Source organism: Acinonyx jubatus, chromosome C1 (assembly GCF_027475565.1).
Source record: "Acinonyx jubatus isolate Ajub_Pintada_27869175 chromosome C1, VMU_Ajub_asm_v1.0, whole genome shotgun sequence".
Classification (NCBI taxonomy): Eukaryota; Metazoa; Chordata; class Mammalia; order Carnivora; family Felidae; genus Acinonyx; species Acinonyx jubatus.
This window is the reverse complement of record NC_069381.1, coordinates 33844020-33861644: the sequence shown is the minus strand read 5'-3', so window position 1 is coordinate 33861644 and position 17625 is coordinate 33844020. Positions and strand designations below refer to the sequence as shown.

Sequence of the window (17625 nt, the reverse complement as noted above, 5' to 3'; positions counted from 1 at the left end):
CCAGAAAACTATAGCATGAGAGCAGTCAATAACAACACTTAAACATGGGCATGGCAGTGTTCCAATAAAACCCGCAAGTTCATTCGCCAACCCCTGGTATATACAGTACATGGGATATAACATGTGGCAAAAGCATAAAAACACGTATGGGGCTTTAAAAACTTTAAATTCAAGATAGTTTTCTCTGGTGAACGAGGAAATTGACTAGGGAAAAATACTTATGAGGCATTTATTGGAAATGTAATGTTCTATCTCTTTAAGCAAAACAAAACAAAACTCTGATACGATATGGCATATTAAGACTTTAGGGGCACCTGGGTGCCTCAGGCAGTTGCCTGTCCGGCTTCGGCTCAGGTCACGATCTCACGGTTTGTGAGTTCAAGCCCCATGTCGGGCTTCCTGCTGTCAGTGCAGAGCTTGCTTCTGATCCTCTGTCCCCTGGCCCCCTTTCAAAAATAAACATTAAGAAAGAAAAAATAAAAAAAGACCTAGTGATAGGTATCATTATAGTGTTCTGTTGTTTTAAGCGTAAAATACAGTATTAGAAAATATGGGGGCACTGGCTGGCTCAGAGGGTAGAGCATGCGACTTTTGACCTCAGGGTTGTGAGTTTGAGCCCCAAGTTGGGTAGAGAAAGTACTAAAAATAAATAAATAAACTTAAAAAAAAATAAAACAGGGCCACCTGGGTGGCTCAGTTGGTTAAGCATCCGACTTCAGCTCAGGTCTCATCTCACTGTTTGTGAGTTCAAGCCCCATGTCGGGTTCTGTGCTGATAGCTCAGAGCCTGGAGCCTGCTTCAGATTCTGTGTCTCCCTCTCTCTCTGACCATCCCCCACTCACAATCTCTCTCTCTCTCTCTCAAAAATAAATAAGCATTAAATTTAAAAAAATAAATAAATAAAGCATTTAAGGGACCTGGGTGGCTCAGTCAGTAGAGCATCCAATTCTTGATTTGAGAGTCATGAGTTCAAGCCCCACACTGGGCAGGGAGACTACATACATACACACATGATCTAAAGAGGAAAGAAGAAAGAAAGGAAGAAAGGAAGGGAAAGAAAGAAAGAAAGAAAGAAAGAAAGAAAGAAAGAAAGAAAGAAAGAAAGAAAGAAAGAAAGAAAGAAAAGAAAAGAAAGAGAGAGAGAGAAAGAGGGAGGGAGAGAGAGAGAAAGAAAGAGAGAGAGAGAGAGAGAGAGAGAGAAAGAAAGAAAGAAAATAACAAGTTAACTGTTCTCTTCACTCCTGTTATTTGAGACATTAAATGTCTTAGGCCTACATAGTAGTTCCACATTGTTTATCTGCCATGCTTTATATATATATATATGTATGTGTGTGTGTGTGTGTGTGTGTGTGTGTGTGTGTGTATATATAATACTATATATGTCATATAGAACATATAACATTAATCTATCTACAGACAACATGTTAGCTTAATGTATAGAACGTATATTATAACATACGTCCAGGCAGAAGCCATTATTAGGCACCTGAGTACAACAGTAGGAACACAGTGTGATGTCTGCCCTCGAGAGAGAGCAGGGTGGTGCATGCAGTTAAGAGTACAAACATTGTAAGATGATGGAAATTAATGACATATAGGAAAAGCTTCAGCAAAGAAGGTGAGGCAGTAAAAGGGTAGGAGAGGCCTTAGATGCCATGCTAAAGAGTCTGAAATTTATCCCATTGGCAATGGAAAACCACTTCGGGGATTAAGCAGAGAAATGATAGTCAGATCTGTATTTTGGAAAGATCACTGGGATAGTGATATGGGAGCACAGCCTGGAAAAGACTAAGCCAAGAGCAAGAAGAAGCTACTGCAATACCTCAGGCCCTTTGCCTTCAGACAGGATGTGCATCTCAAAGCATACTCAAAATGATTCAACAAAGTATGGAAAGAAACAAAACTTTTACTTATAAACATTTCTAACATTTAACTTCAACCGACACTTACACAACCCCATGTCAAATGTCTTGCGGCACGAGGCTCAGGAAAAATCCTCAGGAAGTATGAAAGTCCCACAGCATGGAGGAGAGTGGATCATTATTTGTTCACCTGCTCTGTGATGCAGTGCAGTTTACGCATTACAGAATGACATTAATGTCGCTAATCTCGTAAGAATCGAATCTCTGAAATAGGATCATAACCAAATTTGATAATGAGACGGTGAGTAACCACGAAACTCTTACATCTCAAAGAAGTTCTCGAAGTATTGTCTGACAGACAGCATATTAAGATTTCTAGAACTAAAAGAGCAGTTGTGTATTTTTCTTTTACAAAAATACTCGTGTTCCAAGTTTGCTGACCATGACTGGCATGACAAATGTCTGTTAGCAGTATGGTACTTTGCAGATATTCCAAAAATACACACAATTGTCCTTTCACGGTAAAGGACTTGTCTTAACCAAAGCTAGAAACTAGTTACTTTTTAAAAAAAATATACTGTGTTGAACCCATTTTGAAAACCAATGTTTGGTAGTATATCCACGTTTATGTTACTTTGTTGCCAAAAAGATATAAAAGTGTCACTTATAAAAACTCTCACATTTATATGTCAGTAGTTATCAAAGTGGTCCATGTACCCATGAGGGTCCCCAAGGCCCTTTCAGCAGACCCATGAGTTTAAAACTACTTTCATAATAATTCGAACACACCATTTGCCATATTCACTCTCATTTTCTCACAAGGGTCTAGCAGATTATCCAAAGGCTACATAACAGCTGTTGTCACATCACTGTCCTCACGGCTAATGGAATGTATGGTTGTATTCTTAGGATTTAAAGTTTTCTCAGTAATTTTTAGTACATTAAATATCAATAGACAAAGCCCACAGAGGTAGAAGTTCTTTGGGGTTTCCATAATTTTTAAATTTATAAAGGGGTCCTGAGACTAAAAACCCTAAGAATCACTGCTGTATAATTTATTTTTTATATGTTTTAAAGATTTAGTAATAAAGCGTTAACTAGACTTCAATTAAAAAAAAAAAACAAAAAAACTTAGTGGGGTACCTGGCTGACTCAGTCAGAAGAGCATACAACTCTTGATCTCGGGGTCATGAGTTTGAGCTCTACACTGGATGTAGAGATTACATTAGTTAATTAACTAATTAAGAAAAAAACTTGGGGCGCCTGGGTTGCTCAATCAGTTAAGCGTCCGACTCTTGACTTTGGCTCAGGTCATGATCTCAGTTCGTGAGATCAAGCCCAGCATCCGGCTCTGCACTGACAGCAAGGTGCCTGCTTGGGATTCTCTCTCTCCCAGTCTCTCTACCCCTTTCCCACATGCACACATGTGTGCTCTCTCTCAAAATAAATAAATAAACTTTTTTTTTTTAATCTAGCAATAGAATTTTCTCTTTTTTAAACATTTTAAGTAATCTCTACACCCAATGTGGGGCTCCAGCTTACAACCCAAGATCAAGAGTTGCATACTCTACCAACCGAGTCAGCCAGGCACCCCAGTCATTGAATTTTCTAACCTGTTCAACATATTTCAAACAAAAGGCTTCAGTGGGTTTTTAAGTCATGTTAAAAATACATAAACATGCCATCTTTCTATTACTGTGTAAGAAAAACTGACATCAAGGAATGGGAAAATGTACTGATATATAGACAAATAATGATAAGACAAGGCAGTAGATGACATTTAATCAGAATAACATAAATTAAGTGGTACAGGAGCTCAGAGGGGAGGAACTCCTGTCAGCCAGGATGACCAGGGAGGAACCTAATGGAGAACAAACCCAATTAAAGTTCCATTATCATCTTTAAAAACATGTTCAGGGGGCGCCTGGGTGGCTCAGTCGGTTGAGTGTCTGACTTTGGCTCAGGTCATGATCTCATGGTCCGTGAGTTCGAGCCCCGCGTCGGGCTCTGTGCTGACAGCTCAGAACCTGGAGCCTGTTTCAGATTCTGTCTCCCTCTCTCTCTGCCCCTCCCCTGTTCATGGCTCTGTCTCTCTCTGTCTCAAAAATAAACATTAAAAAAATAAATAAATGTTAAAAAAAAAAGCTTTTAATAAAAAATAAAAACATGCTCAGAAGACTGAGGAGGAGCAAAATTTCAGGGGGGAAGCCGTCGATGATGACAACAGGCTGAAGAAATACACACTTTTTTGTTGCACATGCAGTGAGCACATTATAGTAACACCAGTAGCAAGAGTATGTGCACATGTGCGTGTGTGACTTCTGGGTGAGGGCTGGCAGCAGCTGAAGAGCCATATATAATGTGCTGGCCTTTAAAGAATGTTTAAATTGGTATGATATCTGTATCAATTCTTCCCTTCTTGATCTCAGAATAATCCCCTGATGCCTAACACTCCCAGACAGACCAGCATCACCAACCATTTAAAATGCAGAAATAAAACCACAGGGATGGCAGTGGTTATCTCTAGATGGTGGGATTTAAGGCTAATGATTTCATCACCTACCATGAGCCAGGTAATATGCTAAAGCTTAGAAGTCTTAAAACTATTATTATCATTATCATTTTTTAAATGTTTATTTGATTTTGAGAGAGAAAGAGAGAGAGAGAGAGAGAGAGAGGGAGAGAGAGAGAGCACGAGTAAAAGAGGGGCAGAGAGAGAGGGAGACACAGAATCTGAAGCAGGCTCCAGGCTCCGAGCTGTCAGCACAGAGCCCGATGTAGGGCTCGAACTCGGGAACAGCGAGATCATGACATAGGTTGAAGTCGGAAGCTTAACCAACTGAGCCACCCAGGCGCCCCTTAAAATTATTATTTTTATTAGAAGAAGGTCCCTTATGTTATCTAATAGCACCAGGCTGTTAACATCTTTTTGCCCGAGTCTCCAGGGCAGCAATCTTGCAAGGTAGCTGTTTTTTACTCCATTTTACAAATCTAGAAACCAAGACACAAGGGGTTCTGAAACTGGCCCGGGGTCCTACTGTAGAAACTGCGGAAGCCATGACTGAAACCCTGGTCTGCTGGCCCCCGTCCAGGGCGCTCTTCCTGCCCAGGAAGGGCACGGACACAGCCTTTGCATCATGGCAGTAGTCCAACTGGTACCCTCCCCGTACTCGCCTCCTTCTCCTCTCTCCCCACACATAAATATTTTACAACCCTCGTTTAGCAGGCTCAGAACTGTGGCTGCACACCTCAGCACTTCCCCTGTCAGGGAAACGGGATAATCACTCCTCTGCGCCCTCCACACACAGGGACCTTCCTAAAAGGCAGAGCTGGTTTCCTACCCTGGAACCCCTCCGTGGCTACTAATCATGTGCAGGATAAAAGCTTTGTCCCCTGAACTCACAGCCTTCGCAAGCCGCCTCCTGCAGCCTCCACACACTCCACAAACATACCCTTTCCTCCTGCCACTCAAGTGTCCTCAGGATGTAGCCACACTCTCGTGTTTCTAGGGCATTACACACATTTCCTGCCTGAAAGCCTTTCAAACCCACATCCACCCTTCTTATAACGAGTCGTTCTTCAAGACTTGGGCTGGTGTGAACGTCTCCGGAAAACCATGATTTATATTCCAGTGTGACAGCAGGTCCCCTTTTAGGAGATCCCACAGGCCCCTCAAATGTATTTTCACTGCTGAGTTCGCTGGCTTCGGGTCCTACCAGACAACAGGCCCCTTCAGGCCAGGGACACACCTTTCTTACTTACAATGCCATGACCCAGCACAGAGCCTTGCACGCAGCACCTGTTCAGTAAATGCTTGGGTCACAAGTAGGGTGTCGAGTGGCATGGGGGACACAGACAGGCACACAGCTTCGTCATATAAAATAGGACACATACGAAAACAAGAAAGGTGTGGCAGGAATGCTATCCAAGGAAAGGAAAAAGGAAGGAAAATCTGGGGGAACACCTCTACCTACATTCCTCGGTTTTCTCAAAGGTTTTTCAAATCCCGCTACTGCTGCTGGTGATGTCCCTGAACGGGGGTGTGTCCTCTGAACGAGGTACTGCGCAAAGCACTTGCCATAAACGAACCTTTTTTATTCACCCTATGCACTGAGAACACCCTGCGCATTTTACTGATGGGGAATCTCGGGCTCAAGAATAAGATGCTTGCTCAATGTTAGACAATTAGTGGCAGAGACAAGATTTCAACCCAGATCCTGTCTTCTGAGCCACAGCTCCAACTGCTCTCTGCTTCTCTTCTTTACCAAAAGTGAAATCCCCTCGCCAAATACCCAAGTTTGATGGCCTCAAGTAAACCCAATTAAACCAACGTGAAACTAAGAGTCCTTCTTAGTTCAGCAAGCAATAATGTACCTCAAGTTACTTCCACTCTTTCTGGCTAAACAACTTGAATATAACTTAACTATTTTTGGACCATTCAGGTGTTCATTACTGAGGGCACTGTAAAACTGTGATGCCCTTAGGCATGACTGCTCTGTGGTTAGGGTATACCCTGTACCAGCAGCCCTGGCCTGTGGGCAGGTACAGTGCCTGTTACGGAGTTCCAGCTTCCCAATTCACCTTCATCTCATGCCAAGTTAAAGCGACCATTTCTTGCTACTGTCAATGTGCTGGTCTCTACCGGGCCAGCTGATTTTGCTACTTCCAATCTTCTAGGGGCTGTGATAGTCATAAATGATGTAGCGGTCCTTCGTGCCGTCCACCAATTATGTCCAACTCTTTGCTTCCCAGGCACATGCTAACTGCGATTTCCCGCTCTTCTTTAAAGTCAGGTGTGGCCACGTGACTTGCCTCAGTCCATGAAATGTGACCGAAAGTGACACATGCCATTTGGGACCGAGACTTCAAAAATCAGTGCCCCTTGGGGTGCCTGGGTGGCCCAGCTGGCTAAGCGTCCGACTCTTGATTTCAACTCAGCTCATGATCTCACAGTTTGTGGGTTTGGGCCCTGCGTCTGGCTCTGCGTTGACAGCACAGAGCCTGCTTGGGATTCTCCCTCCCTCTCTCTCTCTCTCTCTGCCCTTCTCCTGCTTGCACGCTCTTTCTCTCAAAATAAATAAGTAAACTTTAAAAATAAAAATAAAAATCAGTGCCCCTTGGGGTGCCTGGGTGGCTCAGTCAGTCAAGCATCTGACTAGGTTTTGGCTCAGGTCACGATCTCACAGTTCGTGAGATCGAGCCCCATTTCATGCTCTGCCCTGACAGCACAGAACCTGCTTGGGATCCTCTCTCTCTCAAAATAAACAAACTTAAAAAAACAAAATCAGTGCCCCTTAACCACCATCTTTCACTCAATCGAAGTGATCATGGAAAACACTATGTTCAGATGGAGTTTCCATCAGTCTGGGTCCCTGAGTGACTGTGAGGAGCAGGGTTCCCTGTGCATGAACGAAAAATCAACTTTTGTTCTATTAAGCCACTTAAGTCTTAATGGGCTTTTGTTATGCAGTCTAATCCAAGTTATCCAGATCAATACATCAGATCAATACGTCAGATCGCGTAGTAAGGAATTCTCTCACATAAGTTACTTTCTTTGCATCCATCTCTGTTCCAGGTTATGTGCAATATAAAACACACCTGTCAAGTACCTACTATGTACAAAATACCATGCTAGATGACGAAGATAGTCTATGTCTCGAAAAAGTTGCAGTCTTATGTTGACGACTGTGCCAAAAAGGCAGACGCCAGCGTTACAATGGTTTAAAGGAGAGATAAGTCCCATGTAGATGGGAAGAAAAGTACAGAGAAGTTTCACAAAGGAAGTTCCATATCACATGGCCCTGAAACACGGGTAAGAACCAACAATTAGAGATTCAAGGGGGTCATTTAAGATAGAAAAAGCAACACAAGCAAAGATATGGAGCACAAACAGCAAAGCACAAAGAGCAAATACTTCTACTGACCTGGAAAACTTAATAAAATCTAAGGGAATGACAAGAAATTGGTTCACCCGGAGTGTCTTTGCCAGGCGGGTCTGTGCCTAATTCAACGGACAGGAGGGAACCATTCAAAGTCTTGACTGGGGAAGTGAGATGTCTGGAGGTGATGGCAGTACACAGCATAGATGGGAAGAAAGAAAAGAAAATGTTGGGGGATGTCTGCAACAACTCAAGAGAATGGTATCAATGACCCCAAATAAGTGTGATGACAGTAGAAATGGAAAGAAGCAAAAACAGCGTGGCAATATGTTAGCAAGGCCTGGCACCCAAGTGAACACGAGGGGAGGAGAGTCTAGAAAGGCAAGAGGGAGTCTCGAGGGGCAGATCCTGGGTAGCTACGAGGACTGTCCATCCACACTGCGGAGATTAATCACAAAAGTGACAAGAACAAATAAAGTGCTACCATGTATTTTTCTAAATGCTAGCTCCAGCTTCACCTGAAGTAAATGCTACTACTAGTTTAATCCTTTGCTCTCCTGGGACAAAGTTACTTCTCAATCTGACACTACACCTCCCTTTTTTGTACAAATTTATCTCCTACTTTTCCCTGATAGGAACGCCCTGGAATCACCCTTGAGCACTTTGGGTTCTCCCCTGCCCCCCACCCCCCACCCCAGACCGTCCTCACTTTCTCCTTTCTTCACTTCTTCCTCTTCATCCCCTACCCCCCTCCCAGGCTTACCCATTCATGGCTCAAGTCAAGCCTCACCTTCCCTGTAAAACCTTCCTCAAACACATGGGTTTCTCCTTTTCCCGATTTCCATACCTACTGTCTAGGAATTCCAGAGGCAACATCATGAGTTATCAGTTTCCTGTGTGTCCTTTATTCCCACAACTATCTCACGGGCCTGGTCAGAACAAGTCTCTTTCATTACAGGTCTTGAGTTCCCCACAGTCCAATGACCTCGTGCACAATATGCATTCATTAGACACTCTAGTGATAACCCAAAGCCAATTAAGAACATGCACATCTTATTTCCTCTTTAATAACTTATTTTCAGTAAATCACGATTATATAGACATGCAAAATAGGCAGCTTCAGCACCTAATACTTCAAAATGTCCTTGAGTTAAGCATCCTTAAATCTTAAGAGCTGTTTATTGCCTTAAGAGATCTGAAAACACCATTTGGTCATAAACTTTTCTGCCAGCTTCCTTTTAATCCTTTTGACTTGAAGGCATACCAAGCAGTTCAATGATCATCACTCCAAGGTGATTCTGACTCAGAAATAAATAACCTAATTTCCCATGCGGACTATTTCACTTTTGGGAACCTAGTAAGTGTTTCGTTGTACCCTCACGTTCAACCAGCTATATAGTATAGACAGCGCAAACTAGATCCACAAAAAAAAGTTCCTAGATTTTACAAAATAACAGCTGTCTCCATTGGTCTCTCTCTCTCTCTCTCAATTAACGACTATGCTTTATAGCTCAACACGTTTCACTCCTCCCTGGCATGTGAGGGAAACACAAACAGAAATCAAGTTTATTGCGGAATCCTAAAAATGAGCAGTTGTAAAAACGAATCCAAAATATTCGTAGGACACCATCCTAACCAAACCTGCTATCATCACGAAGATTATTTCCTCTTGCAAGCAAGACCGGCGAGTTAACAATGGGGGAAAGAAAAGTGTGAGAGGGAAAGGAAGCAGGAGAGGAGGCGGCGTACTATGCCGATCAAACTGACCGGGTTTCCAGGACGTCTGGCTGCTAGGAAAGCGGTAAGCAAGGACAGCCGCTACCAGTACGCTGCAGATTCCCGCTCAAGCTCTCCCTGCACTTTTCTTTCCCCTTCCCACAGCCGAGGCCCGCCTGCCCGTCCTTGCTCTGCACCAAGGTGCGCAGCGCGGCGGGGTCCCGCACGCAGGTGACCTCACACCGCTCGGCCCGGGTCCAGCCGTCCTCCCCGGAGGCCTGGCGGCCCCTTCCCGGCCGAGGTCGCCGGGCTCCGGGCCGGAGTCCCCAGTCCGAACCGGACTTCGGTACTCGAGGACAGCTAGGCCGTGTGTCCCGACCGTCCCTTCTTCCCCAGCGCGAGCAGGCGGGCGGGCTCCGCGCGCCCCGCCGGGACCCGGGGCGGCGGGGGAAGGGAGGGGAGGGGAGGGGAGGAAAGGGGTGGCGCGGACACCGTTAGCCGCGGTGGCTGCCGCGCCCCGACGCGCGCGCGACTGGCTCTTACCGCAGCGGAGAGGGAGGCAGGGGGGAGGCGGCGCCCGGCCCGGCGCGGGCGGGAAGGCGGAGGCGAGGGCGCAGGCGGCGGCGGCAGCCGCGGGGGACCCCGGCGGGCGCCCACGACGCGGTGGGCTGCCTGGGCGCCGCCATAGTGGGGACGCAGCGGCGGGCGGAGCGCGCGGCCGCGACCCGGGGACGGCGGGACCACCAATCCCGCTCTCCGCCTCAGCGCCCTCGCCGGGGGTCGGGCACATCCGCGGCCAATCGGGGCGCGGGAGCCGGGCGGGGCGCCGGGCTGACCAATGCAGAGCTGCGCTGCGGGCAGCGGGCGAGCGCAAGCTCGCGGAGGCCCAATAGGCACGGGCACCCCCACTTTCCCGACCCGCCCACCCCGCCCGCGGCGGGGACCCGGGCTGCGGGTGGTGCGGGGCCGAGCGGGCCCGGCCTGCTGGTCGACGCGAACACCTCGCCTTGGCTCCTCGGAGCACGTCCGCCGCCTGGAGACATCCTTCTCCCCCCCAGCATCACGCCCGGAGGGCGCCCGTTCGTGCGGACACCTGAAGCCCGCGGGGATGACCCAGCCCCTCGGGAGCCTTTCTCGCCGTGCGGCACGGTGGGCCGGGGGCCTCCCGGGCGCAGAGTGCTGGGCGGTCACCGTCATTCCACGCCGAGGGCGCAGCTGCCTCCCGGAGACCAGCTGAGCGCCTCCAGTGGGCTCTCGGAGGCCCAAGGCTTGGAGACCTCTACGGATCCTGTGGGGTAAAGGGTGGGTGGGGTGGGGGCAGGATTCGCTGGCTGCTATTCGCTATTGCCCATTTCAGAGTCTGGCAGGAAGGGTTTTAGTTCGGGCACCGGACCACTCGCCCCGTCTACCCTTTGCAGCTCCCGAGGTCCCAGCTCTCTTCCACCCCCTACCCCTCCTTCCCGCAGCAGAGCACCGGCATCCATCTGGGGCACAATTTGAAACGTAGGACCTCCAGTGGGATTGACGGAAGGGAGAAGATACTGTCGGGCTGCGATCCTTGGCTGCCCACCCAGGGATCCTACCTTAGGAAAAGAGAGCAGTTTGCCCTGACAAAAAGGGTTCTGGTTAACCTGCCTAAAACGCTTCCCTGGAGTGTGCCCTCTAAGTCCTGGGCCTGACTGCACTGGCAGGCAGTGAGGAAGAAAACCAAGGAGCCTGGAGTCCCTGGCTGGCTCAGTCATAAGAGCATGCAGCTCTTGATCTCGGGGTCATGAGTTCGAGCCCCCCTAACCCCCATGGGCTGTAGAGATCACTTAAAATCTGAAAAATACAACAGCCTGCTCTGTGGGACTTGAGCAACTCTTTAAACTTCGGGTTTCCCCAGAGTTATTACTTAAACTAAAATTCAAAGTGCAAAATTTCTAGAAAAACAGCTGCTAAGAATTCTTCTGGGGTTAGACCAGGTCATTCAGCAGGGATGGGGATGGTGGGGTCAGTGAGAGGTAGCAAGGCCTGGGACCCTGCCAAGTCTAGGGAAGTGTTCCTTCCCTTCAAAGATGTGTGCTCTGAGGGATCAAACAACTCATTAAGGCCTGGCTCCGCCTGGTCTCTCAAATGAATTCTTGGATGCTGGACAAAAAAAGTCAACTTCCTTTTCTTGGGCCCAGGAAGGAGTTGGCATAGAAAAGTGTCTTTGAAACCTCCTGTTCCTGCCTTCCCCCACAATCAGACACGAGGTAGCATCCACCTCCTAAGCCCCAGGACACAAAGAAGCATTGAGAGCTACTGAGCTGACCCAAGCCTCTCCGGCGCCTGGAAAGGGCCAGGCCATCCAAGGGCCAGCTGGAGCAGCTCTACTGTGCCCACACCCTGCACCTAGTCACTGGCACCTCCCTGCCCTGCTGCTGCTCTATCCTCATCCACCTGGACCCCAGAAACCCACCAGGCAAAGGGACCGATCTTTCTCCAGGGAAGCTTCTCAGCAACTACAGACAGCTCAGAGCAGCTTCAAGACCCCTCTGGATCCCACTAGGAGCCGAGTCTCTTGCTCTTAAAGCACCTAAAATACACTCCTTCCTTTCAAGCTGGCTCCACAATTTGTACAGAACACGGATGCTTGCATGAAATTAGACTAGCTCCATGAATATAATAATCAAGCGCTGCAGGAGTGAGAGCTCAAACCCAGTTTGTGGAAGTGGTCTGGTCCTCTATGCCCATCTCTTTCCCATACCTAAGGCAAAGGAAGCAAAACAAAGTGCTCATAGCCACAGGTGCCTCTGCCCCCCATGTCCCACCTTGCTTGTCCTAACTCAGAGCCACAGGACCGGAGCCCATCGCTTTAGGACAGCTTCCTAGATCCCGCCCAAGTTTTCTTAAAGTGTCCAGCCCTTCTTCAGCCCTTCTTAAAGTGTCCAGCCCTATTAACTAAATACACCCCCAGCCTGACCCTGGGCCACTCAGGCTCCTTGGGGCAGACACAGCCAATCCTCTGCTCAACACATTTTATTGCTAAGGACAAGGTGATGCACCAGTTTTCAAAATAATTTGGTTTATAGCGTTCATACGTAACAAAAAACAGGGAAGTATTATAAATCTGATTCTTGTATACACAGGGTATAGGTGTGAAGCCCTCCAATCCCAGGCAAACAAATTCATGAGGAGCAAAACCTGTTTAACCCCTTCAGTGTTGCCCTCCAGTCCCTCCCCCACCCCCAAATCAGCTCCCTCCCACCCCCAGACCAGGGGCATACCTAAACCTGCCCCTGGTCTCCAGTGGCCCCAGTTCATCTTAACCCTCCCAGCCCCTGCATGATTGCAAATTTTCTGTTGACAAAATCACCCACCAGGCTCTGCCTGCTTCCATCATTAAGATCCCCCCTTCAGGGTGTTCCCCACCCACACCCTCTAATACTGTGCCACAGGGGCTCTGTGCCTAGAATGATATGGGCACAAACCCACACTGCCCCTACCTGCTCCTTCAAGACAGGACAAAGAGGTGGCATTAACTCCTTAACATCTCAATACTGCAGCTTTGCCAGCACTTCCTTGAGGCTGTTCCAGGGACAGATAGATGCCACACTCATCTCCAGCCAACCCCCAGGAGCCTTTACTCCACTCAGCTGAGGGCAGAATTTCACATTTTGTTTGCCCTGGACAGGCAAGGAAGAAAGTAAAGGCCAGGGGCTGGCAGAAGCTGGTCCAAACCAAACATACATGTGCGCACACGTACACACACGCGCGCGCACGCGCATACACACACACACACACATATACGCGCGCACACATAAATACAAAAGGGGAGAGGGAGTAAGCACCAGCACCTCTGCCTAGTCGGTGCAGGTGATTGTTAGGAAGCTAAGTCCTAGGCCAGGAACAGGGCAACCAGCCCGGCCAGCACAGTCAACCCCACTGGAGACTGGGGCCAGTGCAGCCACAGCATTTCAGTGCTCAGCCCTTCAGCTGGGTGATAGGCGGCTGCTGCCACATGTCCAAGAAAGGCTTGTCCTTTCACTACAGCGGAATGCGAGGGGGGGGTGGCGGGTAGGGGCGTGAGAAGACGATGGGGTCGGTTATTCCATTCCTTTTCATTTTACAACTTCACTTTCAGAGACTTCAGAGTTCCAAGTGTCTGCTGTGCTGTGGAACCCCAGAGTGCTCTCGCCTTGATGGCTGGGCACCTCTCGGCCCCTGGAAGCACCTATTCCATGATGGCTCGGTATAGTGCAGGCTCGATGTAATCTTCCCGGTATCTTGAGTTGATCACTCGTTGCCGTTTCTTTTCCTGTTTAACCTCTTTCTCCGTGAAAATCTCATTGAAGCGCATGTCTGAGGCTACTGACTATAGAAGAATAAGCAAGCCAGATGAGAGCACTTTGTGGCCAACCACCCGGAAGGGAAAAACAAAGTGATACACCCTTGCCTCATTCCCTCCCTCCCAGACCTGGAACAAGGGCACACAGAAAACACACTCACCAGTCTAGACTTGACTCTCTTGGGAAGCTCTTCATCCAGCGTGTACACGTCATCTCTCTTAACCACAAGCTGTGAGCCGTCCTCGAACTCCACCTACCAAGCAAACAGAGGCCTTTGGCTAAGACATCCCTGACTCTCTCCCTGGTCCCCAAAGCACAATGGCAACTTTCTGCTGTCACAGGAAGGATCCAGAACACTGAAGTAAGGACTGCCAAATTCGAAGCCACCCCCGGCAGACTGAACACAGGGCAGCCCCTAGCTCTAAAAAGGTTGTTACTGACCCCTGAGCTCTTCCAAGAGCAAAGGCTTGCTTCTAAGAGGAAGCACTGAATTAATCAAGAACTCCCCCAGAGCCCAACAAACACGTTTGGCTACCTGGTACATCTGGATAGGATGGGATGCCACGAATTTGGCTCCATAGACTTGGCCATCTGTCCATCTGACTTGGACCACTTCTCCCTCAGCAGGAGGACCCAACTGGAGGCAGTCCTGGCTCTGAGGGAACAGTAAGGGAGAAGGATGAGAGGAAGGCCCCCTGAGCACAGGGGTGACCACCACCTACTCAGGGAAGAATGAACCAGGGCAGATTCCTGCCCAGACACCCAAGCAAGGCAGGCTCTCTCCGAGCTAGAAGACACAATGGTTAAAGACCTACCTGCCTGCTAAGTCATAAGCTGGCCCCAGATCTCTGCCCTTGCTGCTTTCAGGGGACATAAAAGAAGAGCCAGAATAAACTTCGAGTGAACTTCATAAACACAGTGCCAAGATCAAGAATCGTCCTTGTGTTCCTTCAACTGTCCCTCCAAAGAACAGGGGACAGAGCTCTACCCCGAAGAAATACTAGAACAAGAATTTCAGAGTACTATGAAAACATTAGCCTCATTCACTGTGCTGACCTTGGCAGTGATGGTATAAAATCTGTTACAGGCAAAACTGCTCTTATCTTAACACAGGGCAGGGGTTCCAAGCATTATTAGTTGTTACTACATCCTGTATCACTGTGCGCTCATAATTTAGGGTAAAAAGAAAAAAGAAAAATACCCAGTCTCACATGACAATATCTCTCAACAAAGCAGAAAAATGTATTAATTCTGTCAAACCCCAGTCCTTGAGAACACGTGTGAGTACTCAAAAGGGCGCTTTGCTGCATGCTGAGGTAGGATGGTTATCTTGAGGAAAAGCACTGTGTAACTTAATTGTTGTGTAGCTGCTTTGTTCATGGAGCACCAGCTTTATTTGAAAAAATGCCTGACATAAACAAACTATAGTTACTCAGACATGGGTACTGGCAGACATCTTGGAAATGAATGAACAAGCCTGTCACTTTACGGAAAATATCAGACAGTACTGCCGAGGATAAAACTTAAGCTTTTGGAAAAATTAGAACTTCAGAAATGTAGTAATCACCAAAATTGGCTTGAAGCTTTGCCAAATTTAAAGATAATTTCTAAGAATGGTGACACTAATAAATGTGTTTTTTGATACTGTATAATAAAATTTAACATTTGGAAGATCTGCGTAGCCCAACGTACGAGTATTTTCTAAATAACCAATGTATGAGGTTGCAAAATTTGGCAGAGGTGAAGATCTAGTCTCAGTGCAAGACAGACCAGTGGATTTTAATGTAACAGAGTGTACAAAGCTCATTGACCTGCTTTCAGATTCCACCCTGCAACTAACTTTTAAGAAACTACTACTCGTTGAGTTTTGGTGTAGTATTAAATAATCACAACGGTATGAAAGGCTATTAAAAGACTCCTCCCCTTTCCAATTAGCACACAACTGTGTGAGGTTGAATTTTCTTCATAGACTTTAACCAAAACAATCTATCACAACGGACTGAATGAACACATGACATAGAGATTTGCAGGAAAATGGCATTCTTCCCACCAAGATTTTGTTTTAAAATAGTTGTTTTTCATTTTTAAAAACCCAGACTATTTCAAATCAATTAATCTCTATTTTAATTTCTAACAGAGTAAACATTGATAGACATAACCCACAGTCCTCAGTAACTTAAGAGTGCTGAGGTCATTGATCTGTAAGTCAGAGATAACACCACTTGCTTCTCAGAACTGGTATGAGAAGTGACAGACACACCTGACCTGAAGCACTTAGCACAGGGCCTTGTGTACTAGAAAAGCCTAGTAAATTATAGCTATTCCACTGCCACAAATACTGTTAATATGATCTTTACTATGACTTAAGTCTACCTTGTAAGTAATGAATGTGCTTCTAGCAACTAAGCTGCTAATGAAGTATAAAAGTGGGAAATACCTGGTTTGTCAAAGGAAGAAGTGGCTTCATCCCACTGCCGTGGTGCTTAAGCTCACAAGTGAAAAGGCTGTGCGGGTAAGGGAAATTCGAACTAAGTCCTGAATACTGAGCCAGGAAACCTAGAAGTGGGTCCAGGCAGAGCCTCCAGTGTGTCAGGTGTCAATAACATAAGGAGGCCAGGGAGGTCTCCAAGCAGTTTCTGCTTAGCCCCTTCAACTGTAAAGGACCACACATCTACTAAGGGGGCATGATGGGAAAGAGAGTTGGATTAATTCTTCCAATATCACACAGCTACTAGGCAATGGAGCTAGTATTGGCACAGTGGTTGGTTTCCAATGCCGGGCTCTTCCACTGCATAAGAACACCTTCAAGTGTAGCTTAGACTGAAATATAAGCATGTTTCACGGTGTTGCAGAAAACACAGATTCCAAGAAGCTTCTAGAGAGGAAGCAGGGCAGCCTAGCAGCACACAATTTTCTTTGCAAGGAAAGACCAGCACAAATGGTTCTTTCTGTTCAGGGAACTAATGGGCCTGAAGACCTGGCTAGAAATGGCGGGCTGGCCCACAGCCAGACCTACAAACACCCCCATCCCACCTGCCCAGGAAGCTCCTTGCAGACATTACCACTATGTCCTCAGGATAGAGATTGTCACTGAAGGAGCCATCGTCAAAGTTGACTTCATAGAAGGTCTCGGTGGTGAGCCTGACCACCTCACACTGGTAGAAGCGCCCGTTCTTGTGCTTGCTAATGACCTTCTGGCCTGCGGTGATGCTCTGCAAGGCCCCCTTGGCACGCTGGAAAAAACAGAGGCTTGGGTTACTCCCACATGGAGTTGCCAGGACTGGAAAATGGGGACCAAGATCAACTGGTTGCCCTTTACCAGGAAGAATGGGACTGGAAAAATAAAAAGAAGGGGATGGGAGCTGAACCAGGTCTTTTCCATATATCCACACCTCAGCAGGGACACTACCAGAAACCAGTGTCCTATTTTCCTCCATAAATGTAGCACCTCCCTAGTTCCCATTCCACAACTGGGCCTTACACCATACTGTCTCCCAAAAAATACTCTTGTGTTAACTTCCCTACTGTTGCCGGGAACTGACCAAATAGCATCTACTAATGCACACAGCTTAGAAAGACATCCAGGGAGACACTCAACAGGAGATCTGAGCCCAGGGCCCCAGACAATGCTCTACGCAGATCTCAGCACTAGTTCCCTGGACATCCGCAGATGCATGTGACAAGGGGCTCCCATTACAAGGGCCATGCCAACCCTCACATCACCCCGTCATTCTGAATTTGCCCTTGATGGAAATGGCATCACAGAGCATCTGGTAACACTGTATCCAACCACTCCCCACCAAGTTCCCCAAGCACTGCGCTCCAGCCATGCTGGCCTCCTTGCTGTTCCCGGAG

At 47.4% G+C, this 17625-nt stretch overlaps 2 protein-coding genes across 6 annotated transcripts in view; both read right to left on the bottom strand.

The window, feature by feature from the left end:
* ST3GAL3 (ST3 beta-galactoside alpha-2,3-sialyltransferase 3) overlaps positions 1 to 10136 on the bottom strand; it is a 198573-nt gene extending 188437 nt beyond the window's left edge. For all 4 annotated transcript variants that reach the window (XM_027059410.2, XM_027059412.2, XM_027059411.2 and 1 more), the window contains exon 1: positions 10001 to 10136. The gene's annotated coding sequence lies outside the window, so the exon portion shown is untranslated. The remainder of the gene's footprint in view (positions 1 to 10000) is intronic.
* A 2306-nt stretch (positions 10137 to 12442) lies between these two features.
* The window catches only part of KDM4A (lysine demethylase 4A), a 46054-nt gene continuing 40871 nt past the window's right edge, over positions 12443 to 17625 (bottom strand). For both annotated transcript variants that reach the window (XM_015066813.3, XM_015066812.3), the window contains exons 19-22: positions 16833 to 17003; positions 14306 to 14425; positions 13931 to 14023; positions 12443 to 13796 (exon numbers count right to left, since the gene is read on the bottom strand). In XM_015066813.3, the coding sequence (XP_014922299.1) occupies positions 13656 to 13796; positions 13931 to 14023; positions 14306 to 14425; positions 16833 to 17003 (525 nt within the window). In that variant the 3' untranslated portion in view covers positions 12443 to 13655. The remainder of the gene's footprint in view (positions 13797 to 13930; positions 14024 to 14305; positions 14426 to 16832; positions 17004 to 17625) is intronic.